Source organism: Capricornis sumatraensis, chromosome 13 (genome assembly GCF_032405125.1).
Source record: "Capricornis sumatraensis isolate serow.1 chromosome 13, serow.2, whole genome shotgun sequence".
In the NCBI taxonomy this organism is placed as follows: domain Eukaryota; kingdom Metazoa; phylum Chordata; class Mammalia; order Artiodactyla; family Bovidae; genus Capricornis; species Capricornis sumatraensis.
The window spans coordinates 63,502,677-63,528,622 of NC_091081.1; the positions used below are offsets into that span (position 1 = coordinate 63,502,677).

The 25,946-nt window shown below is 41.0% G+C and overlaps 1 protein-coding gene across 1 annotated transcript in view; it reads left to right on the plus strand.

Moving 5' to 3' along the window:
- ARFGEF3 (ARFGEF family member 3) overlaps window positions 1–25,946 on the plus strand; it is a 169,742-nt gene that overhangs the window by 52,825 nt on the left and 90,971 nt on the right. The window contains exon 5 of the mRNA XM_068985407.1: window positions 17,698–17,766. Coding sequence (XP_068841508.1) covers window positions 17,698–17,766 — 69 coding nt within the window. The remainder of the gene's footprint in view (window positions 1–17,697; window positions 17,767–25,946) is intronic.

A 25,946-nucleotide genomic window follows, 5' to 3' on the forward strand; every position in this document is an offset into this window, starting at 1 on the left:
GTTGACACATGTTAGCTCTGCTGGAAACCCTGGAAAGCCAGTCTTTATGGACTTTCTAATGACATCATACTAGACAGTGGTACTTGTAGTTAATGTCTAGAAATAGATCAGACATTGTCAGAAAAGAGGAAAACAATCATCTGGGTTGCGATTCTTCACAATTAGGTTTCCGAAACTTTTGAAAAGAAGAGCGCCTTTGGTACATGCTTTTGTTTTTAGAAACTTTGTGAAATTTGCTCAGTTGTGTTCAACTCTTTGCGACCCCATGGACTGCAGCCTGCCAGGCTCCTCTGTTCATAGAATTCTCCAGGCCAGAATACTGGAGTAGTTAGCCATTGCTTTTTTCAGGGGATCTTCCCAACCCAGGAATTGAACTCCGGATTTCCACATTGCAGGTGGATTCTTTACCAGCTGAGCCCCCAGAGAAGCCCCAAAATACTGGAGTGGGTAGCCTATCCCTTCTTCAGGGGATCTTCCTGACCCAGGGATTGAACTGGTGTCCCCTACATTGCAGTTGGATTCTTTACCAGCTGAGCTAATGTCTTAAAAACTTAAACATTAGAATTGGGAAAAATATATCAAGCTAGTTTTTTAGCATCAAATGAAACTTTGGAGAAGGTGGTCTCACTTTGAGAGCCCACAGGTGAGGGTTCCATGATCATTTCTGATTTCTGAGATTTAAATTACTTATTTGGGTATAAAGACATATACAAATGATAGCATTTGGGGCTTAGAAATAAGTTTTATACCCTCTCTCCATGCATGAGGAATTTCTGTACCAACTTCAGTCATCCTTAGATGTGAGCACCCTTCTGTCTTGTAATTCCGTAATACTTGTCATGACCAAAGTAAAAACTTTAACACAAGGACTTGTTTTGCTAATATCATTACCACATGAAAATGCTTTTACCACCTTTTGTCCCCAAAGTAGAGACAGAGAGAAATAGAGAGAAATATGAATTGGATGAGTCCTCAGAGGGAATGACTGAATTCCATTTCATATGGAGGATATATTAACTTATTCTTGGTGTTTCTGCATAACTCATCCTGACAGTCAATGATCTAAACTAGATATTTCTTATAAAAATTGTCTAGTCATATTATAGAAATACATTTTAGGAAATCTTTTAAAATGTGATATGGTAGACCTTTACAAATAATGGTCTGAGTATGCTATTCAGGACAGGTAAAGCCACACCATGCAGTTTTTATTTCTTTCCAAACATGGCACAGTACATTTTTATGACAAGTCATAAGTCCTGTTTTTCAGGAAACTGTATCATACATTTTACTCACATATTGCGATCTGCTAGTGTTTATAAACATAAGAATTTGAATCATGTCACATTCTTAGAAGTGTGCAGCAACTGTATTAAATTCCTGGGGAGAAAATAATATGGTTCCCTCCTTTAGAAACTTCCCTGAGATAAAACAGGAAGCAGCTAATAATGAAACCCAAGATTATGATGGTAATGTTCTCATTTAGAAAGAAGGCTCTAGACTTTCAGTTGGAGGGTTTAGAAATATCAATGATGCTTGCTTCTGACAAATTTAATAGGGATGACATTAGATCACTTTGTCTAGGAACTGTTCTGTTGAATACATGGTTATACTATCTAACAGAAGGGGGAGAAAAGACAACTTTTATTTATTGAAATGGCCGTGGAATCCAAATAAAAATTTTATCACTGAGCACATAGAGTGTCAGACCTGCAGATAATCAGGAAGAGGGTTTCTCTGAAGATGCATTACCTTTGAAAAGGATTAGTAGATGGCAGGGAGCCAGTTAACATTTAGGTTTAATACTTGTTTGCTTTGGTAACATTTTTCCTGTGGTGTGTGCCAGTTCCATAAATGCCATGCAGACTTCATAGGAGCCAGGTACAAAACTAATGACTTCTCTGACTAGAGCAATTAGGACTCCCCCCCCCCAACTTTCTGATGGATAATCATTAGTGAGGTTATTAACTGCACAGCTGGCTGAGTCTTCAGTGACTGGAGGAACTGTGGCTGGCCTTCTGTGTCTCTCCGCGTGTTAGAGATGCGAGCTGCCTATGTGGGGAGGGCAAGCCGGCTGTGTCAGTAAGAAAGGATGTGATGCTGGATACTGAGCAAGCATTGGATGAACGTTCTGTCATTAGATGTCTTCTCTGCGTCTTTAGATAATATAATTGAGTATTGCTGAACTGCTTTACATTTTCAAAGGAGAAATGACAGGGGCCAGTTTCTTAACATTTATTATGCATTAGACACTCTGATGAATACATTCACACTAGTATCGCACAGCTAGTGAAATGGCAGGAACGATATTCAAATTGTAATTCAGCCTGGGGCCAAACATGAGCTCTTGAACAGTGGGTTACCTTGTCTTCTGAGTTCATCCTGAAAGACAGGTGATTCCCAGTACTGTTCCCATTTTATAGATGATTGAACAGAAAAGGTAAATTACAGGCTAATAAGGGGCAAAGCTCAGAGTGGCTCAAAGTCCTGTGTTTTCTGTATCCTTCCATGACCATGTACTCCCTCACTAGTTTTGTGAGTTAGATTCAAATACAAAGGAAGAATCAAAGTCTCTTTCCCATCAAATTAGCTTATGACTCATTATGTGCGGTCATAGAGTTGGGGGAATGGAGAGAGAGTATCATTTACCATTGAGGTGTTATATTTTATAAGAAAATCCGACCAGACCTCTACAGAAAATGTAAAGATGAGAGACTTGTGGAGGAGGCCCTCACTTTCTGTAGGGCTAGTGGACACGCTTCAGGATTTCCGTTTAGAACTCTGGTCTTACTGGGTACCACCATGGCAGTCGGCACCTTGGTTTTAGAGTAAGAAAGAGGCCAAATGGAAGGACCATTTCTAAATCTCCTCTCAATAATATTTTAATAGCAGAGTCTTATATTTGGGCTGTTTACCCAAATGGTTAGTTTTGATAGCCCTGATTCTGGGCATTTGGTCTTCTAGAGTGCTTTAAGGAAGGAATGATCATTAGTAAAGTTTGAGAGTGAAATGGTTGAATTGTCCTGACTTCTCATAAGCGAGGAGAAATCCCTTCTTAATCTAAAATTAACAAGACACTTTAGAAGATCTGCATCAGTCTCTAGGATGAATAAAAAAAATCCAGTGTTTGGTATGTTTAAAATGTACGGTTATTGGAGATTAGCTATAGACTCACATAGTATTTCTGCACTTAACGCAAGAAAGTGTTTAAAACATGTGATTCTGTGAACTAAATGCTCTCAAGTAGCCTTCTCTCTTCCTGCTGCTAAAATCAAACGTTGATACTCTTTTGCCTTTGTGCATGTTTACAGAAAACTCTTGTTTTCCTCCCATGTTTCTTTACCCTTTGGCATGACTGCATTAAACAAGCAATAAAAATACGTGAAAAAGTCAGAAGCAAATGTTGACAATCTGTGTGATGTGATTTTCCATTAAATACTTTATGCATTATTTGTTTAGATGAAGATATTTTCACTCTATCTATGAATTTCTTTTTTTTTTTTTAAAGCAGGAACCACCGTTCTCTTTTTTTTCTAAAGCAAGTACCATGCCCTTTCAATTTGAGAGCAGTTCTGCTAAGTATTTATAAAGTTTTCCCTGTGATTTTTGTTAAGGCAGGTATAAATGCAGAGACTTGCAGTATTTACTGTGGATATTCAAGAATAGACAGTGGGGACCTCAGCCACTATTTTCAGCCATTTTTTCCGCAGATATTTGATTGCCTCCTGTCAGGCACTTGGCTTCCCTGATAGCTCAGTTGGTAAAGAATCCGCCTGCTATGCAGGAGACCCTGGTTGCTTCCTGGGTCAGGAAGATCCCCTGGAGAAGGGATAGGCTACCCACTCCAGTATTTTGGGGCCTCCCTTGTGACTCAGCTGGTAAAGAATCTACCTGCAATGTGGGAGACCTGAGTTCAATCCCTGGGTTGGGAAGATCACCTGGAGAAGGGAACTGCTACCCACTCCAGTATTCTGGCCTGGAGAATTCCTTGGACTGTATGGTCCATGGGGTGACAAAGAGTCGGACACGACTGAGCGACTTTCACTTTCACTGTCAAGTGTTTGCCAGGCATGGAAGATCCCACGGTAAAGAAACAAAAAAAGAATCTTTGTGTGAATGCTAGTGATAGAGATAGAAACCAAAGAAATAGATAAATACACATAAATTGTGATAAATGTAAGGAAAGACAAATTTAGAAAAGTGTACTTATCGTAAGGCATGCTGGAATGCAAGTGAAGAGGACAGAGAAGGTGATCATTAAGAAATGACATTTAAGGGACTTCCCTGGCAGTCCACTGGCTAAGAATCTGCCTGGCAATTCAGGGGATGCAGATTCGATCCCTTGTCAGAGAACTTCAGATTCTACATGCCTTGGAGCATCTAAGCTCTGGAAGCAAAAGATGACGCAGTGAAGATCTCACATGCCACAGCTAAGACCTGACGCAACCAAATAAGTAAATACTTTTTTTTTTCTTAATCACATTTAACACAAGTAAGATCTAAAGCATAAGATCAGGCAGGTGAGAAGGATAGGGTTGGAAAAAGGGAAGGAAGAGAGGAAGACTGTATTTGCTAGGATTCATTTCAGCTGAACCAAGGCAGGGATTTATTTTTCTTTGCATTAGCTTAGGTCAGTATTGGCTGAACCCCATTATCAGAGATTCCTGTATCTTGGATTATGTTTCTCCAGCCTGTGGTCCACAAAGGCTCCCGGTTTCCGGCCAGAATGTCCATACTCCAGACAGCTGGCAGGAGGAAGGTGATGCAGGTTGCTTCTGCTTCTGTCCCATTGGCCAGGATTTGGTCATATGGCAGCAGTTGTAAGAAGCCTGGAAAGTGTAGTCTTTATTTTGGGCAGCCATGTGCCCAGAATGCTATTCTTGAAAAACATGGGGATAGTGTTGAGAGAGAACTGGCAGTCGGCCACCATCACTTATCACGTGAGACTCATAGTCTGGCTTCTCTCCCCCAGTTAGAAGCAGCTGGTGCATCCTCCCGTCCACCACCTCCTGCTTTCTTCATCACACTTTCCTCAGAGGGAGGGGGTGATGATGCATTCAGAGAGGTGTGAGGTTAGCTAAGGCTGAGGACTACCTGTCGTGGCATATTCAGGGAAACTGTTGTAATTTCTCCAACTAGTCAGTCCTAAACTCTTGACTCAGGCATAGTGGAAACTTTCACTAGTTAGTAAGTGAAAACTAATTACATACTGTTAGTGTTGTTTTTATCACTTTGGTGCCTAACAGAGCATCTGGCACACAGCTGACTAATTGCTTGCTAATTTAGTTATTGACTAATGGAGAGAGGGAAACACATGTGGTAGTTTTCAGTGGCCCACCGGGATAAATGACAAACAAAAGAAGCTAAAGCTGTGATTATGAATAATAATCTGAGTTCAAAGATAAGAAAGATCAACATGGATTCACACTTTAGAATCAAACTTTTCTTGTGGCTCCGCTGGTAAAGATTGCACCTGCAGTGTGGGAGACCTGGGTTCGATCCCTGGGTTGGGAAGATCCCCTGGAGAAGGGAAAGGCTACCCACTCCAGTATTCTGGCCTGAAGAATTCCATGGACTGTATAGTCCATGGAGTCGCAAAGAGTCAGACACGACTGAGCGACTTTCACTTTCAACCTCATACATCATCAGATCCTTCTTTTTATAGGTAAATTGAAGCTGTAGTATTCAGTTACTTGTCTGGGCTTAAGCAGTTGTTGGTAGCAGGATTGTTTTTTCAACCATTTGTGTTTTTCTGGAAAGGCTTTTTAACAAGGCTGGGGAGTTGATCTGGCTTTTGGATGTCTAGTTTTGAATAGGTGGAGAAGACAACTTTGCAACCTTGTGTTTAACTGCAAGGCCAGTGTGAGTAACATGACTTCTGAAAAAGAGTGAAATATAATGAGATTAGAAATATCTTATTAGAGTAGATAGGAATTCATTGAGGCATCTGTAAGTGGCCAAGTGGATCTGAGAGAGTGACAGAATGGCTTGGTGTAACTGTCCTATGACACAATCACTGGAAGCTATTTTTTTAAACTTCTTGTTACCCTTTTTCAAAATACCTGGTAGCAGAATGGTAAGAGCATATCTTCTTGAGCTTGAATGCCTGGTGACCTTGGGCAAGTAATTTATCTGTGCCTCTATTTTCTTATCTATAAAATGCACATAAAGCAATGTATTGAATATGATGATGATGTTATAGTGAGTCTTAAATGAGTTATTATAAAAGAAGTTCCTGGAACACCCAGTGTATGGCATAGGGTCAGTATTAGCTTTCATTGTTGTTACAGTTACTGGAAAAGAATATATGTAGCATGATAAGATGAACACCTCTGAACTCACTCCAATTCTGAACCAGAACTTTAGAAATAGCATTGCTTTATACATTTATTCTTATCTCTTTTCTTCCTCTTAGCCCCCTCCTATATAGTGTGTAATAATTTTCTTCTATAGTAAAGGAAAAGAAAAGAATAAAGGAAAGAAGCCATATATATTTTTGATTCTTAAAAGAGGACTTCATTATATTTACTACTGTTTAACTGGAACTTCTTGCTTAAAATAATTTTGTAAATTACTATACATCAGTTATCTACCTAGATATATTTAGGGTCCTAACCAGTAACCCTGACCTCACAGTCTACAGAAAACACCCCACCATTTATCTGTGCCAATGAGTTCTTGCTTTGTGCCACCAGGCAGAGTTCATATGCTTGTTTCATCTTAGTAGGCAGAGTTCATGTGATTTGGATATTCTAGAAGAATTTTATAAATTATTAAACTTTTAACATATAGAGAATCAAGTTGTCTTTAGCCCTTTATAAACTCTGTCTCAGGGCTTCATTGGTTTTGTCTGTAAGCCTTGAGTATAAAATTATCAAAAGCCTCATATGTATATGGGCAGACAATCTGAGATGAGGCACCCTTTCTGCAGAGACTCTTAGAGGAAAAGAGAAAAGGAGGTTTAAATGTGTTATCTGAAACACACTCATGAAATTCACTTCTTAAAAGTCTAGCTTTGGAATTAGGCCAAAATGAATTTGTTACAGTTAAACTAGAAAAAATAGTTCATTGGATTTTTAAATTTATTTCACTGTGAATATATTTTCATTACCAACAGTATATAAAACCTTATAGAACTGAAAGCAAAACCAAGACAAGGATTTATAAATCTGATAGAAGAAAGATAAAGATGTACACAGTTGACATAATTCAAGATAGTTGTGTGTGTTAACATGGGCTTCCCTTTTGGCTCAGACAGTAAAGAATCTGCCCACAGTGTGGGAGACCCAGGTTTGATCCCTGAGTCGGGAAGAGCCCCTAGAGTAGGAAATGGCAACCCACTCCAGTATTCTTGCCTGGAGAATTCCATATGTGTATTATAGCAGAAGAAGAGTTCAATGGGAAAATTCAGAATGAGAACCCATATTCAGCTGAACAGATCAGCATTTCAAGGAAGGGATACTATTTGATTTGGACTTTGAAAGGTGCTTGGAGTTCCTATCAGTTATATTGCGAGAGTAGGCATTTTTGAAAAGAAAAGTCTTGGAGATGGAAAAACACAGGGTGGAAACTGGGATTAGTGAGGAATGAGTGGTGGATGAGTTTGAAAAGGAGGTTGAAGCAGATTCTAGAAGGCCTGGTTAGAGTAAGCAGCTGGTAGTCCACAGAGATTGGAGAGTATTCAGAGTAAGCAGGAGATTGACATGTTCAGAGGTGTTAGATATTGAAAGTGGGGGCAAGGGGAAGGGGTTTTGCAGGATGCTCAGAGAATAGGCAGAGCCAAGTCAGAGGTGCTAGTGAGGTGGTACAGTTACCTAATGACTATCAGTAGTGTAGCTGGTGAGTTGGTGAAAAGGGGAGAATCCAAGATGATTAAAAGACTAGGAGCCTGAGTTTCTGGCTGAATGATAGGTTTTAAGGAGCTAACTTAGGAAGGAGATGGTGAGTTCATATTGTCAGATATCAAAGAATTGTAATATTTTAAAAGAATAAATACAAGGAGTTTCACTTTACAGGCTTTCCAAAATAGAAAACATTCAGTGTAGATCTCATCACTGTGACTGACTTTTTGTATATTCACTTCTAATCATATCTATTTGTATGTTTACAGTTATATTCATTGTGTATGTAGGATTTTATTTCTTGCTTTTCACTTTAGATTATAAGCATTTCCCACATGGCTATATTTATCCCCTCACAGATAATTTTAATGGTTGCATAATTAAGAATTTCAGAGCAGGAAGAAGTGTTAGCTATTTACCATATTAGAGGCTTAGTGTGCTTGATGTGATTTTTGTGAAACTGCATATATTCATTGCTGATGTTTACAAGCTGAAGTTAAGGTTTGAAACTTGGGAGAAATCTTGGCTCTAAAAATATATTTGTGAGACTTCTGTTGTTCAGTTGCTAAGTCGTGTCTGACTCTTTGCAACCCAGGGCACTTCAGGCTTCCCTGTCCTTAACTATCTCCCAGAGTTTGCTCATATTCATGTCCTTTGAGTCAGTGATACTGTCTACCTATCTCATCCTCTGCTGCCCTCTACTTCTTTTGTCTTCAATCTTTCCCAGCCTCAGGGTCTTTTCCAATGAGTCAGCTCTTCGCATCAGATGGCCAAAGTATTGAAGATTCAGCAGCAGTCCTTCCAGTGAATATTCAGGGTTGATTTCCTTTAGGATTGACTGCTTTGATCTCTCCTTGCTGACCAAAGGACTCTCAAGACTCTTCTCCAGCAACACAGTTTGAAAGCATCAGTTCTTTCGTGCTCAGCTTTCTTTATGGTCCAACTCTCACATCCATACATGACTATTGGAAAAACCATAACTTTGACTCGATGGACCTTTGGCATCAAAGTGATGTCTCTGCTTTTTAATACACTCTCTAGGTTTGTCATAGCTTTCCTTCCAAGAAGCAAGCTAAGAGTTATGTGTTTGCCAAGGAAGAGAGTTTAGAACAGAAGATAAGAATAAGAATGGTTTGATTATTTGTTCAAGCAAATTAGCTAAGTTCATCATAATTTAATATTTACATGTGGATATCACTGGTATAGTATGTTCTAGAAAGAGGTGCAAAGGGCCCATCTGATGTATATAATGAATATTAAACTTGTGGCAACAAATAAAGACCAAAAAGAACCCAAGACTGATCATAAACCAATTAGTAGTTTGCAGTGTTTTCCAAACTGGGAAGTCATGAGCTCTAGAAAAATCCGTTGACTAAAGAAAGACAAAAACTCTCAGAATAGCTATTTGCCAGAATTGGGATAAATTGAGCCAGAAAGTGATTGACCAAAATGTTCATTCAGAATTTTCCATAAGATGGTGCAGAAAAACCCAAATGAACTTTTTTGGCCAACCCAAAAAATCAATTTAAGTTGTAAGTGGTAGAATTTCCACACACTAAAATAATTTGATTCATTGTCTTTGGATCAAAATAAAGATTGGGGTTGCTATGCACCTAAAACACTGTGTAAGTCAACTACACTTAAATTAAAAATATATCTATATATAGATATATAGATAAAACCTTTAGAAAAGTGAGAAAAAAAAAAGATTGGGGTTGTGACTCAACTCTTCCATTGTTCTCTTCAATCCAGGATCTCTGAAGCCCAGTGAAGGCTTAGTGGCTCACCCTAGGTCCTCTCTGAAAGTTCTGCATTCTAGATCTGAGGCTTTTGGAGCAGAGTGATGTAGAAATTCTCAGTTGTATCCACAAGGCATGGGTATCAGTGACCTAAGAGTGGTTCCTAACAGGGGAGCGTTTTGTCTCCTAGGGAATGTTTGACCATGTCTGGAGACATTTTTGGTTGTCACAATTAGGGAAGAGAGAGTCACTGCCATCTAGAGAGTGGGGGCCAGTGATGCTGCTAAACAGCCACCAATACACAGGACAGTCCCAAAATGTCAATAGTGCTGAGGTTGAGCAAATTTGATCAAGATAAGAAAAAAAATGCGTGTCTTTGACATCCACATTTTAAATTTAGATGATAAGATGTCCTCTAAAATTCTCTGTTGACTGTTGTGGCACCTGACCCCGTGCTCTCTAAAGACGTGTATTCTGCATTCTGCTGTCTGCAGAAGACTGAGCCTGCTGTGTTGTTTGTACTTGGACTGTAAGGGAAAAAAATGTGTTTCTATTCACGTCTGGGGTACACTTCCAGCAGTTCATACTCATCAGGCTACATTCCCAGGAGGTGGACAAGCCCTACACCCAAGAGACAATCGTTTGATGTCAGTTTTCTGTCCTTATCACTGAATTTTCCACCTTTGTTTTTGCTGAATTTGACAGAGGAGAAAAAAGAACTGGGCTGTTTCTCAAGAAAAGGAATTATGCAAATATGTTTAAGTGTATGAATTTTTAAGCCAATATACATGAGAGTCCAGAAGGCAATGTACATTAAGTAACACAGCTAAATTTTCAGCCAGAACCAGAGCTGGGGTTTGAAATGTGCCTGGCATCAAGGGTTTCCAGAGTTCTCTCCAAGCAAGGGAAGGATAAGGCCTCTGTGGGCTGGACTCAAATTCTGAGTTACTTTTTTGAGCTACAGTAGGTTACTTGGTTTGACTTATAAATAACATCTGATATTTGGAAAAGTGAAACTACCACCACCTCAAAGTATATATGTATAAATTAAGTACTTTATGTATATTTAATGGCTTGAGAAAGAGGGAAAGAAGGTTCCTTGTTCATTCAGCATGCCTCCCTGTTCCAGCTGTGCCTTAGTAGGTTGACTCTCCCAAATAAACTCACTTCTTGATGGTCTCCTTGTCTTCCTCCCTGTGTTTTTCATTCCTTAATTATATGCGTTGTTGTTCAGTTGCTAAGTCATGTCCGATTCTTGGCAACCTCATGGACTGCAGGATGGCCAGGGTTCCCTGTCCTTTACTATCTCCTGGAGTTTGCTCAAATTCATGTCCATTGAGTCAATGATGCTATCCAACCAACCATCTCATCCTCTGTTGCTTTCTTCTCCTCTCGCCCTCAATCTTTCCCAGCAATCAGAGTCCTTTGTAATGAGTCAGCTCTTCACATCAGGTAGCCAAAGTACTGGAGCTTCAGCATCAGTCTTTCCAATGAATATTCAGGACTGATTTCCTTTAGGATTGATTGGTTGGATTTCCTTGCTGTCCAAGGGGCTCTCAAGAGTCTTCTCCAGCACAACAGTTCAAAAGCGTCAGTTCTTCAGTGCTCAGCCTTCTTTATGGTCCAGCTCTCACAATCATACATGACTACTGGAAAAACTATAGCTTTGACTATTCTGACCTCAGCAAAGTGATGTCTCTGCTTTTTAATACATTGTCTAGATTTGTCATAGCTTTTCTTCCAAGGAGCAAGTGTCTTTTAATTTCATGGTTGCAGTCACTGTCAGCAGTGATTTTGGAGCCCAAGAAAATAAAATCTGCCACTATTTCCATTTGCTTCCCATCTGTTTGCCATGAAGTGATGGGACTGGAGGCCATGATCTTAGTTTTTGAGTGTTGAGTTTTAAGCCAGCTTTTTCACTATCCTCTTTCTTCTTCATCAAGAGGCTCTTTAGTTTCTCTTCGCTTTCTGCCATAAGGGTGTACCTTCTGCATATCTGAGGTTGTTGATTACAACATATTAAACTTAGAGTTCTGTTAAGGATGAGTATAGCATTACAAATGTACTATATTGTTAGACCCTGATAACACTCTTCACAATACAGTGTATTTTCTCAGTCATAACAACTCCTCACAATTTATTGTAATCCCTTATTTTGTTACTGTCTTCAAAACCCAATGTTAGCTTTATGGAGCTCAGGGATCATCAAGACATCTTTTTAAAATTTCCTCCTGTGCACCCAATACCTAATACTGTATCTGACCATTAATGCATCACACCTCAGTGAGTATTTATGTAATAAAAGAATGGCAGCCCAAGTAATGCAGCCCAAGGTAGAGGTGAAGTGGCATGCAGTTGCTATCCAGTAACTTTAAGAATCATTTCTTTACTCCTGCGTCCCCTGGAAATGGTCCTGTAGAGGACTTATATACAACTTTAACAGAAGTGAGCTCTTGGACCCAGAAATGGTACATGTTACCAGTTACTGTGTTGAATGCAAAAAAAAAAAAAAAAAAAAATTTCTCAGAGCAGGGAGTGACAGATGTTCTATAAGTCTCATCAGAGATGCCCTTTAGTTTGTAGAGGTGATTTTCTCCCTGCCCTGCCTGAAGGTCCTGCCAAATAGCTGGACATCCTGAATGGGGGCTTCCTAAATTCTCGTTGCTCTAACCAGATCATCTGAAACTCTAGTATCATTACCTATGTGGTTGCACAAGCTGTCACAGTCACACCACCTGGATTTTGCCAGTCATACCACCTGGATCTGACGTTTGGATTCTCAGAACAATTTCCTTTTGCGCTGCCAAGCTGTCTTATCACACTCTCAACACATTTTACAGTAATGTGTACGCATTTGCAAGTCCCACTGAAATTCTGTGAGGTTGATTACTCCTGTGGACAATGCACAGGAGGGATTGAGCTTAGACTGGAACTCGCCACACCTCCCAGAGCCCTACATGGTGCTGTAAACATGGTGGGCATCAGAAAGTTAGACCTCACTACTAAGGAGCTTGTATTAGTCGGAGATGCCGAGGGCATGCAGATTTTAAGTGGTGTATCCAAACTTCTCCAGATCTACCCATTCTGGGATGACCACATCTGTAATGTTTTATGTGATGGATTTTTGAACAAGGTTTATCTTCTCTAAAGCATGTTACTTTATTGGTATCTAATATAAAGCTTTATGAAATATAGGGGAATACGAGAGATTTCAACCAGATTGACTAGAATTAGAAGAGAATCAGTGGGCAGAACAGTGATTGGATGGCACCCAGATTTCATGTATGAGTGACCATTGCTTTCTATTTGCGAATTCCCTGCATTCCTTCAACAAATGCACTCCAGTTAATTCATTGCCATTGGAATGACTAGGATCTGTCTTTAATTCATCTACGTCATATTGTCTGCTTTATCACCCTGATTTCCAGTTTCCCTCAGTACATCTAGTTTTAGTTGTGATTTGTTGCCCTGACCAGCCCTAAAATAATATGTGCAAAACACTTAAAAGGGGCATTTAAGTTGATGTGTAATAAGGTTCCTGCTATCCTTTTTAGCATCATCTCCAGCCTCTGCCTTCACACCTCATTCCTTTATTCTCACCATTTCCTTTGCTTGGTACATCTGTCCCTCCCTTTTTTCTCCTGCATCAGTGCTTTGCTCACATTATCTCATCTGTGATTCTGTTCTCCAAAACTGATATGTCTTGTAACCTTCAAAACTATTATATGCCTCATGGTTGCAGTAGCACTTACTAAGTCAGCCATGAAGGATAGTTGTACAAGCATTCATTTGCCCAGTAGGTTGTGAGGTTTTTTTTATGGTAGAAATGGTGTTTGCTTTGTATTTGTGACCCCACAGCAATTAGAACCTTGGCGAATATTCCTTGAATTGATTTGGGACCTGAAAGAGAAAACACTAAGGAGAGAGAAAGTGGAGCTGGATTAGATGATGAGGGCTTTGGACCATAGGAATGGGGGCAGTGATATATAATAGGAAAGATTTATGATTTTGAATGTGGATAATCTAATTTTTTTTCACTTAAAATGTATGTAATTTACATTGAAATGGCTGCCATGAGTTCCATCAAATGAAGACTTGTTTATTAATCTCTATGAGAAAACATCCTGGAGATACATATATTGAATGTACTCTTTTTTTTAAAAAAAGTCATTTAACTAATTTTTCCTCTAAATATCCTTAGGAGGTAGGATGGGAATTTTAAAGATAAAGAGCTAGAGGACGTAGGCAAAGTCGCAGCAATTGAATATTAAATTACATGCCACAATCATGTTACTAAAACACTTATGTTTTGACCCTGACCTCACAGCCCCTGCTCTGTCATGATCACAATCACAAGGCAGTATGAGCCTGATGGGAGAACTTTAATCTTGATGATTAGGTGCCCTTGGGAGGGAATTAATCCAGGGTTTTCCTGATCAGAGGCGCATACCTGTGATCTTGTACTTGTCATCATTATCAATCCACTTCTCTCTCTGTTCCTCATGTGGCTACATCTCCAGATTCTTATCACTCGTGCCCAGGGCTTGCAATAAATCAGCTTCTCATTCTCCTTTCCAGTCTCGTCTTTTTTCTCCAGGGTTTGTTTCTATGCACGTTTTTATTTGAAGAATTGTTTCTTGTACATAGTAGCCATTCAGTTATTGTTTTTTAATTATTGGGATTTTCATTACCCTCTGTAAGGATCTTTCCCTTTTTGTGGAAGGTTTCCCCCGCCTGCTTTCTGCATCCTCTTGGCTTCTTTATGGAGGCAGTACCAGCAAGCTCGATTGCAAGACACCGCCTATCACTCAAGTTCCTGCTGTTCGTGATAATGTAGTCAATATGCTTTAATGACCCTGTGAGGAATGTATTTTTAACGGAACTGCCCTCAATATTTAGGTGCTCCTGTTTGCCTTGAGGCCAACGTGCTCAGAATATGAATCTAAGCTACTTACCCTTTCATTATGCAATGGAAGGCAGACAGTTTAAATTAATTTGCTGTTGCCCTAAATTTCCTACACCCGGTCTGTGTTTGAATCCAGTGAATTAGTGCTTGCAGGCATTGGGTTTCTCCACGGATCATTTTCAACAAGTCACTTCTGTCTGCTGCGCCATCCTTGCTAGACACTGGAGCTCTTTACGTCTCTTGTCTTTATATGTCACGGGGGGCCAGGGGCACCATCAGCCCTGGAGTTAAAACCTCCTCTGCTTCCAGCAAAGCAGGCTGCCTGAGCTTAAGGAGCCAGCTTCATTAATGTGCTTCGCTTTCATCATTTTTCTTGTTTTTAGTTTTTGCATAGAATTCAGTGAGTCTTTGGTTTTTAGTGGCCAGACATTAGGTGTGAAGAGCCTTTTTCCAAAGATCTTTTGAACAGGATCAGCCTTGGCTGGGTGCAGAGGTCCTCAGCTTCCTTCAGACTGTTGCAAAGAGCCTCCCTCTACACTTGCTGGCTTCCCTGTAGTAGAGAGAGTCCAGTCTCCTTGTTCACCTGCTAAGCTTGATTAGCAAATAGGCCAACTCAGTGAACTTCTTGAAGATCTTACCATAGACTCTGCTCCCACTTCCTCCAGCCACTGTTGTAAAAAGCAGCGCCTGCTCACAGAAAACTGGGTTGATTTTTGAAAACTTCTTTCCAGATCTACCCTTGTGCACCTTGTCTGAATGCACAGAACAATGGAAGGCAGGAAGTTGATTGTTGGTCCTATAAATAATATTATTTTTTGTTTCTTAATTAATTTTTTTATTGGAGTATAGTGATTTACAGTGTTGTTAATGTCTGTTGTACAGCGCAGCAAGTCAGTTACACATTCATATCTACTATTTTTTAGATTCTGTTCCCATATAAGTCATTACAGAATATTGAATAGAGTTCCTGTGCTATTCGGTTGGTCCTTATTAATTATCTATTCTGTATATATGTGTATATGTCAGTCCCAGTCTCCCAATAGATCCCTTCCCCGTCTCTCCCCTCAGTAACCACAAGTTTATTTTCAACATCTGTGACTCAGCTTCTGTTTTGTAAATAGATTCATTTGTACCATTTCTTTAGATGCTACATATAAGTGATATCATATAATTTTATTTTTCTCTGACTCACTTCACTCAATATGATGGGCTGTAGGTCCTTCCATGTTGCAAATGTCATTATTTCATTCTTTTTATGTCTAGGTAATATTCCATTGTAAATAGTTAAAAAGCCAAGAGCCCAGATGGGCCAATTTACCTCTCCAGACCACCACTTTCACCAGGCACTCTCTCATACCCCCTACTTACCCGCCATGAAACATGGCATAGAAAAAAGAAATATCTCAAGAAAGAGAAGCCATTCATGGCAATAAGAAATCATAGTAAGAAAGCCTCATATGAGAAAGCCTTGAGGACCTTTCAGATGCCCAGTGGATGTTATAGTCTGATGGAAAGATTATAACCAGTAATTTATGAAACTGGTGCTTGTTCTGAAGCAGGTGAAACAAGAAGCTGTGCGAGAGGCCATTTCAGAGTGTCTGTTCAGGGAGGGCCACATGCCTGAGGGGGTGACATTTGAGCTGAGACTGCAAAGAAGCCAACAGATGACCCATGTGAGGAACAAGCATGGGAAGAATGGAGGACAGGAGGGTGTCAGGCAGAGGTACCATCAAGTACAGAGCCACTAGAAGACATGGCCTGTCCCCAGGCCAAATTAGGACCTGGTGGCATTGGCGTCCTCAGCTTTCATCCCTTCTTGCATGCCAGACCCTGACCCCATCATCACACAAAAGAAAGCCATTTCCCATGAGGCCATGGGGTAGTATTTCCCACAATGCCTCTTTCTCAGCCAGCGTGGCTTTCAGATGCTTTTTATCTGGAGTTGACTCTTGGCTATCAGGTGCCCTAAGGAGCAAAAGATGGAGGAGCAGACCCACAGTGAAGTTACCTAACCTTGTGACTAAAATTGGCAAGAATTCCCTTTTTCCTTCTTTAATTATATACCTATTTGCTTTCTCTGAAGGTGTGACTGTTCCTAGGGCCAGCCTGGCTAGTAACTAAGAGGTTCTTTGTTCCATGGGACAGTTTGCTTTTTGATGTGCTGACGAGCAGTATGTCCTGATTTAGGCAAATATGCCAGGCTTTGTTGCTCTTTCATGAGTTAGGGAGAACCAGATGAGAAACGTCCTCTGAGGCTGCCACTGATGAACGGAGCTGCAGACCAGACATGGCTGTAGGGTTTGGGGATAGAGGAGCAGACACCAGCAATTTCTCGTCTGAGACCACCAGCAAGATAATGTGCACCATCAGAAGCCAAATGGACAGGGGAGAGGCTAGCCTCTTATCTAAAATTAGCAGCAATTCTTAAAATGCCCTGAGCTTCTATTGATCTATTCCCTAATAGCTCTACAAGTAGAAAGTGGGATTTTTAATAGCCCTTAAAGATCTTGTAAATGTCATCAACTCATTGTCTATGTAACTTGGAGAATAGGGGGAACTTGGGACTAATAAATAAGCCCCGGGCAGTGTTCTGAGGGAAGTAAAGGAAGAAAGAAGAAAGTGCCTATAAAAGACTGTCTAATCCCATGTGGATCTGAGAAGTGACAGGAACAGAAAAATATAGTGATACTTGAGTCTAGAAAGATATAGAGACAGTATTACATAGTCGGCAGGGCATAGGGTCAGATTACTTGGGTTCAGATTGAGCTCTGTAGCTGGTACCTCTGTGACTTTGGGCTTATTTAATGGTTTTGAGCTTCAGTTTCCTTACTGGTAAAATGAGGCCAGTAGTAATGACACTAAAAAATCAATTTAGGTAATTCATGTTCAGGACCTAGCACTGAGCCTGATTTTCTTTATTACTAGACAGACCTCCTGGAGTTGTTGAGGAAAGCCATCTCTGGCCAGTCTTAGAATGGTTCTTTCCTTGGGGAGAAGTTTTCAGCCTTTACTTTATTAGTCTCTATTTTATTGGGCAATGTGTGACCACTAATTAGAGAGCAGTGAGTGGAATAGAAACAAACATGAAATAAAGCAAAGAGCAAAAAAGTCATAAAACAAGACTGCATAAGTGGCATGCGAAATGGAAATTTATTTCTAGAATTCTAACCCCTTATCTTTTTCTTCCTTCCCTACTTCGTGGCTGTTAAAGGTTTTACTCTGCATAACCTACACTCCAACCTTTGACCTGAATGGGAGTGCAGTGCTGAAGATCGCAGAGGTAAGTACTCGCTCCCCTCGACCCTCAAGCGTTGCTTGTTTGTGCTGTCTGCTCACAGCTGCTTTACCCCCACCTGGGAAAAATGCCGGGGTGGAGCTGAGCTGCAGCAGTGGGGTGAGCCCTTCTCTGATCATTACTGTGGGGAATTTTCACTAAGGAGTTGATCTGTGGGAAGCAGGCTCTGTGGGCCACTCTGTCAGTGCTCTGCATGCTCTGGTTTGCTTGACCTGAGGCTTTAACCATGGAAATAACAGTACTGGTTCTCCTGGCACTGCTATACCTACGTATTACACTCACTATTTTTCCTAAGATTAATTGAAGAGGATTTGATCTTTTAAAAAAATAGGTTTTAAAAAACCAAGTATGAGATTTAGGGACGATGTTTATTGATTCAGTTGCATCCCTGTCTCCTAAACTCTGATGAACGCATTTTATAACAATCGTTGGAAAACCTTCTCTTTTCCATCTGTATTGCAGCCTAGAGTAATGTGTACCTTCAGCACTCCCAAGAGTATGTCCAACAGAAAGCTTGGCTTCCTGAATGTCTGGCGTATGACTTTGGCTTTTGGACACGGCATCATTCCAAAGCCATACTTTAATATACTTAAAATAAATTTCCTTCCACCTCTTGGAAAGGATATCTTCAGGATTTGTGTGTTCTGACAAGAGTACACATGCAGACCTCAATGAGCCAATGATATTCTGAACTCTGAAATTATGCAAAAAAGAAAACCTAGCTGTCAGCAGTCATGGTATTTTTTTAAACAGTAATGATTACCATTTACTGAGTATTCCAGGTAGATGCTTAGCACTTTGTACATGTTTTCTCTTTTTCCTCTTTTTCTCATCATTGAGGTATAATCTGCAAAATGTTCAATGTTTCGATATGCATATACATTGTGAAATAATTGCCACAGTCAAGCTAATTAATATATTCCTCCTCATACACAGTGAAATCATGAGTAGGATTTATGACTGATGCCTGATCTTTTGTGGTATTGTGTGGCATTGACTGAAAATTGAGAAAATTATTTTTGAGCAGGTAGGTCATTTTATATGTCAGTCAAAAGAAAAATAGACAGCTGACCCCTCACTACAATATGAATCAGTTCTCAAATGTGTATTTAGGTAGGTAGAAAGAATATTTTTCATTACCATATTTGTATGTTTCACTCTATATAACTAAATAAATAGAATAGCTGTCAGTATTTTTAGTTGAATTTTAAGAGATACCAGTGAGTGATCTTATCATTTGTAGGTTTGGGTTTTTTAAAAAAAAACTAGCTGTGATAAGAACCTTTAACATGAGATCTTAACACACTTTGAAGTGTACAACTCAGGAACATTGACCATAGTGCAGTGTTGTATAGCAGAACTCTAGAACGTGCTCATCTTGCATAACTGAAACTTTATACACGTTGAACAGTAACTCTCCATCTCCCTTTCCCCTTGGCCCCCCAGCAGTCACCATTCTATTCTCTGTTTCTAGGGGTGTAACTATTTTAGATACCCCACACTGGTTTGCTTTTAAAATGACAAATGTAGTGTTTGATCAGAGCAAGAAACAGAATTGGCATGTAGGATGCTTGTTGGTTCTTTGCTGTATGAAGGACAAGACAGGAGATGCAGCATATCACTCACTGCCCAGCCCATCACCTGCCGAGGAGGGAGGTAGGGAAGAAAGACAGGCTGTTGTAGGACCCTCAGGACTGCGCAGGCCACCAGGGGTTCCCAAGCTCCCTTTGAGAGGGCGGGTGCCTTTATCATACTCACAGGGTTTTTGAATGAGAATCTGAAAAGATGTGTTATGTATCTAGTCGTGGTCAAAAAGTTCATTGGGGTTTATGTAAAAATAAAGGACACAGTTTTCATTTGCAGCAAGAACTTTATTAAACAACAGATTCACTGACCAAATTAATGTTTTGGCCAGCCCAACAATTCCTGAACAGCAGACTCACACTGCTATGGGCCACCCAAGTCAAGGGTGTTCTCAGTGGGGATCTGGAAGCCAAAGTAGAGACTCAGCAGGCCTTTCTAGATAGAATGACACATCAAAACACAGTGGTCTCTCTCACACACACACACACACACTGGTCTCTATAAGAACCTGTAAAGAAAAAATAATTTAAAAAAAAATCTCAACCCAAGAGCAATATACAAATAAAGGCATTGAGCGTGGTGGTGAGAGCGTGGGCTCCGGAGACTCACTATGTTTGGATATAAATCCTGGCTCTCCTACCTCCCAGCAGGGTTGCCTTGGATACCTCCCTGGGTTTGTGTTTGTTCTGTGTGTAAAAGCAATGCTAACAGCACCTGTCTCGCTATCTCACATTGTGTGGTTGTGCCAGTTAGACAAGAAAAATAGAACCCATGTAAAAAGCTTTCAGTGCAGGCGGCCATGTAGTAAATGCCAGGTCAAGGTTAGCTCCTGCTTTTCTGGAACAGCAAATTGACGACATCCAGGCTTCCGCTAAATAATGGTGATCAGGCCAGGACCCTAAAGGGATGGGTTATCGATGGGGCTAGCTTCCTGAGACCACAGTAGCAAGCTGACTTCCCCCACCTTCTTGTCCTACCTGCAGCCCACTGAGATCCCCCAGTTTGAAGAGTTCCCAGCAGAACATCAGCTTGATGGTCCCAAAGCAGGGGTCAGACCTTTGCAGAAAAATGCCTCACTTCCAGTGCTAGCTCTGACTTCTAGTTCAGGATGGGGGCTTGGGACTGTATTCCTCTGAAGGAAGGACTTGGTAAGGATCATAAAAGGAAACTTTTCATCCAGTATTTGATAGTGGGGGTCCTCCCTTGACAGTGTGCAGGGTTCCAGAGGATGTTTTTAGGCTGTGCCTCTCGTACAGACCCACCAGAAGGTCCTACCACCTCCCTGCCTATGCTGGACCTTAACAGCCGAGACTGCAGGTTCCCCCAAGCCTAACTTCGATGCTCAACTCCTCTCTGGTGACTGGACACAGGGGCAGATTGTCCAGCATCAGCAGGGGGATGGAGACTGCTTTGTAAGGACCATAATCATCACCACTTCAAAGTGCTTTTGATAAATGGCAGTGTGCGGAATAGCTCCTCTGTGCTAGCCTGGACCTGGCATGGACACCAAGTTCAGGGGAGTAAGAATCCAGCTCTTGCAGCTGGCCAGTCCCTGGGGGAGGATGTCTACACGCCAGTCTGCCAAGAGAGGCAGTCATCCAGGAGCACCACGAGCAGGCAGGTGCCAGTGCTGGGGCCTCACTTAATCCAGGAGCCCCGATCAAAAGCCAGTAATGGAAACACCCTGGAAACTTCTCCTGCTGAGAACAGTGGATCTTTTATCCACCAGGCTTGTACACTGCAACTCAGTGTACTTCCATCAGGTATTAGCTGAGAGTTCCGGGTTCACTGCTTGCTGTGTCCATTCCCTCTCAGAACTGATCATTCTGAGGAGGCTTGAAAGCATAACATCACTTGTAGTGACAAGAGATAACTACAGGGGGCTTCCCTGGTGGCTCAGTGATAAAGAATCCACCTGCTAACGCAGGAGACATGGGTTCGATCCCAGGTCCAGGAAGATCTCATGTGCTACAGAGCAGTTAAGCCCACAACTATCGAGCCTCTGCTCTAGAGCCTGGGAGCTGCAACTACTGAGCCCACATGCCACAACTACTGAACCTGAATGTCCTAGCGCCCATGCTCTGCAACAAGAGAAGAAGCCACTGCAACGAGAAATGCCATGCACTGCCACTGTGGAGTAAGCCCCGCTTGTCATAGCTAGAGAAAGCCCGCACAGCAGTGAAGACCCAGCACAGCCAAAAATAAATAAATAATATAAAAAAGAGACAAGTGCCTATACTCAAAGTGTTACATGGCTGCTTTTAATACGTATTTAGTGCTCACTCTCAGGGAAGGCGATGGCACCCCACTCCAGTACTTTCGCCTGGAAAATCCCATGGACGGAGGAGCCTGGTAGGCTGCAGCCCATGGGGTCGCTAGGAGTCGGACACGACTGAGCAACTTCACTTTCACTTTTCACTTTCATGCATTGGAGAAGGAAATGGCAACCCACTCCAGTATTCTTGCCTGGAGAATCCCAGGGACGGGGGAGCCTGGTGGGCTGCCATCTGTGGGGTCGCACAGAGTCGGACACGACTGAAGCGACTCAGCAGCAGCAGTGCTTACTCTCTGCGAGGCACCATTCTAAGAATTTTCCCTGTATTAAATCATATAAACTGTACAACAGTACTGTGAAGCAGGAGCTATTGATTATCCATGTTTTACGGATAAGGCAGCTGGTACAGAGAGAGATCCACTAACTTTCCAAGCCACACACCTAGGAAGTGAAAGAACCGGGAAGCAAGACTGGTTGGCGTGCCTGAGCTTTCAGTCTCTACATCCTATAGAACGTGTTTCATAGTCTGGTCATGGAAGAGCTACTTACAGGGACCCTTAACATTTACCTCATGGAAGTTGGTGGTAATCCTCCCAGGGGCTGCCCCTCCCTTCATCCAGACCACTCCCTGGGTGAGCACTCTGCAGACACAGCATTGATCTTGCCTTTTATCTTTAAAATAGATCTTTTTATGAAGGGAATACTGTGCCTCAGTTCACTACAAACAACGACTGAAGATCAGAACAAAAGACAGGCTTCCACAAGGTTGCATAGGTTCCTAAACAAGGCTGGCTATTTTCAGTAGTTACTTGACTAAATTTTGACTTCTCTTTACCCTCCCAAAATGATTCTCTTATGTATGGGCTACTTACAGTTACATAACATTGAAGGCCCTACTTTTATGTTGGTGGTTTTTCTCAAAGCCTACATATTTGAATCACCTGGGAAGTATTAGTGAAAACAAGATGCCTAGGGTCATCTTAGGAATTCTGAGTGTTTTGATCTTGAAGGGACCTGGGTGTACAAATTTTGTGAATCCCCTGGTTGATCCCTGGGAAGGAAATGGCAACCCACTCCACTGTTCTTGCATGGAGAATCCCATGGACAGAGGAGCCTGGCAGGCTACAGTCCATGGGGTTGCAAAGAGTGGGAAACGACTGAGTGACTAACACCTGCACTTTTTTCCCTTTTACTGGCTGATTTTACTGTAAAAGTCAAGTTGAGAATCATTGCTCTGATAGTTACTGTTCTCTCCAACAAGCTGTGGTGTAAAACCATATTGAAAGGAGTTGTGAGGCTCTACAACCTCAAGTGTGATCCACTTGGCAGATGCCTGGGAGCTTATTAGAAATGCAGATCCTTGAACCCCAACCCAGACCTCTGAATAAGAATCTGCCTTGTAATAAGATATCCCATGTGATTCATAAGGGTATTAAACTTTGAGAAGCATTGCCATAAGTGAATAATGGTATAATCTCATTAAAATGAGATCTAAAGATAGCGTTCTGCTGAGACTTTGGTGAGAGCTGTCATGCCTCTCTGCCATGGCGAATCGAGCCACCCCCACGAAGTAGGGACTGCCACCAGCTATAACATCCTCTTAATGGTGGCCACCTTGTAAGTGCAGGATTTTGATTCTTCTAATTTCCCTTGTCTTTCTTCATGTTCTGCTAAACCCTGCCCACATTTTCTCCTTCCCGTTTGTCATTGCTTGATCTATATCAACCATATTTGTTAAATGCTTTTAATGATTTAATCTGCCACTGTTCCTTCTGAGGGTATGTTTTTGCCAATAAGGCCCACTGTTAACTTGTAAAAATATGCCTCCTACCCCAATCCATATTTATATAATCTGGCATAAGACAAGTATGGAGTAGATCTATTTATATGAAAAGCCTAAGAACAACTTATAAATATAAGTTTGTTGAAAAAAATTGCACAATGTGAGAGTTGGGAGTTAAGTATTATTTGGGGCAAAATGAGGACTGTAGCCTGGGACACAGAGACTCAGATATCTCTGGGAAATTGTTCCGAGGAGGTGAGGGGAGGGGCTAAGATATATAGGAGTTTTGTAACAAAGGGCAGATAGTTGGGGACAGCAAAAGATTACTGTTAATTTAAAGAAACCAGATATGTCAAGTTAAGGAATTTAGCGCTTTTCTAGGTATGGGAAGATGCTAGAGTCTGGGCTCACTGAATTCATTCGATTGATAGGTGCCTCACCTATCTGGGGCCAGTATCCTGTGTTTCCACATCCTGAGTTTCTTTAGGGCTCACCATGAGGAGTGACTGCAGTTTGATGGCTGCTGAATGGCAGGTATTCAAGAGAATACCCCAGGGTTCACCAGGTCATCACCCGTGGTGGCTGCAGTTGCCAGTCACTGTGACATCCTTGGTTAGTGATATGGCAGGAAGTATTCCATTTCTCAAGTTTATGGATCAGTAGTTACAGAGAGTAGATTATTAAATGAATGATGCTTGTGTAATTTAAGGAAGGATAGTAGTAGAATTATTTGAAATCATTGTTTACTTCAGATACGCCTGATAGGAATAAGCATTTTTCTTAATTTGCCTTCATTGTATATTTCCTGAAATTGGCAAAATAGCTTACAGCCCTTTGGTTTTTCACCATGGAAATTGCTTAAGAAATAATTTTTCATCAACAAGAAGAATGAACTACAAAGGAGACTGCCACAAAAATAATGGTATTCTGTAGACATAGTGAGACCCAGTGATTTTGCAGATTCTCACATGCTTTCCCCCTGCTAATTTAGCCTTTGAAAAATCTGCAACTCTATTTTTAAAGCAGGACATTTCAACCTAAAACTACCACTTAGCTCTTGGAAGCTTTCTTGATTGTAGTTTAATTTCTCATAAAAAAAAAGTCTTTCACTTAAAAAATCTTTTCTCCTATTGTCACTTTAGATATAGCTAGGGAAACAATTTATAAAAACACCTTAAAATAAATCATTTAAATCACCTGTGGAAATGTTGGGGAAAGAATTCACACCTTCTTCTTTCTTACTCTGGTCTGCATTGACTATTTACTGAAGAACAGTGCTTACCCTGGAACCTGTTGATCAGGAAATGAAATGTGTACTTAAGTATGAAAAATGATGTTGTTTTCCTAAGGTACTGCTGAAACTATAAAAGGATCATTAAGCGCTGAAAATGTAAATAAGAAGGCAGCCTTCATTTGTGTGTCTAACTTTAACTTGCTTAATTAAATGGCAGTGATGACAGTTTTTCAGAATAGGGTCTTCTGTGATGCAGGAGAATAAGAAATATGAAATGAATTTAGAATCGGACAGCTATGAATCAGCCAACATGTTTTCTGTTTAATTTCATGAATGATCATTACTGAAACTCCATATGGATACAAAATTCTTTTATTGGTTGAAAGCGAGACCCTTAGTATTTCTCTTACTATTACGTTCAAGTTAGCAGACATGTTGAGTGTTCTGAGGGTCTGGTTCAGTTCAGTCGCTCAGTCGTGTCCGACTCTTTGCGACCCTATGAGTCGCAGCACGCCAGGCCTCCCTGTCTATCACCAACTCCCAGAGTTCACTCAAACTCACGTCCATCGAGTTGGTGATACCATCCAGCCATCTCATCCTCGGTCGTCCCCTTTTCCTCCTGCCCCCAACCCCTTCCAGCATCAGAGTCCTTTCCAGTGAGTCAACTCTTCACATGAGCTGGCCAAAGTACTGGAGTTTCAGCTTTAGCATCAGTCCTTCCAAAGAACACCCAAGACTGATCTCCTTTATAATGGACTGGTTGGATCTCCTTGCAGTCCAAGGGACTCTCAAGAGTCTTCTCTAACACCATGGTTCAAAAGCATCAATTCTTCAGCACTCAGCTTTCTTCACAGTCCAACTCTCACATCCATACGTGACCACTGGAAAAACCATAGCCTTGACTAGAGGGTAGTTACCTTAATATAGGAAAAACTGTCAGAGTAAAAATCACCAAGGCCTTAGGGTTAAAGGAAGAGGTGGTGCCATAGCCTGAAGCTCTGTGAAGCTGAATTGAAGATGGTTAATGATATTATTGTTTCATTGGTAAGATTTGGAGCATATTTTCATGCCTGGTAGAGGCAGCTCTGTGGGATTTTTCTACATGAGAAAGCCTCATTTGTAAATATTTATTTGCTGGTTTGATCTTAGTCATGGAAAACTTCTAGTTTTCGATCCTATAGCATGTTATCAAGCTCAAGCAGAGTCTTTCTCAAAGACTTCTTTTTTTCTCTTTAAGATTTTACTTTCAGGAATTTCCTGTTTTCATTCCATCCAACCTCCATCCCTTA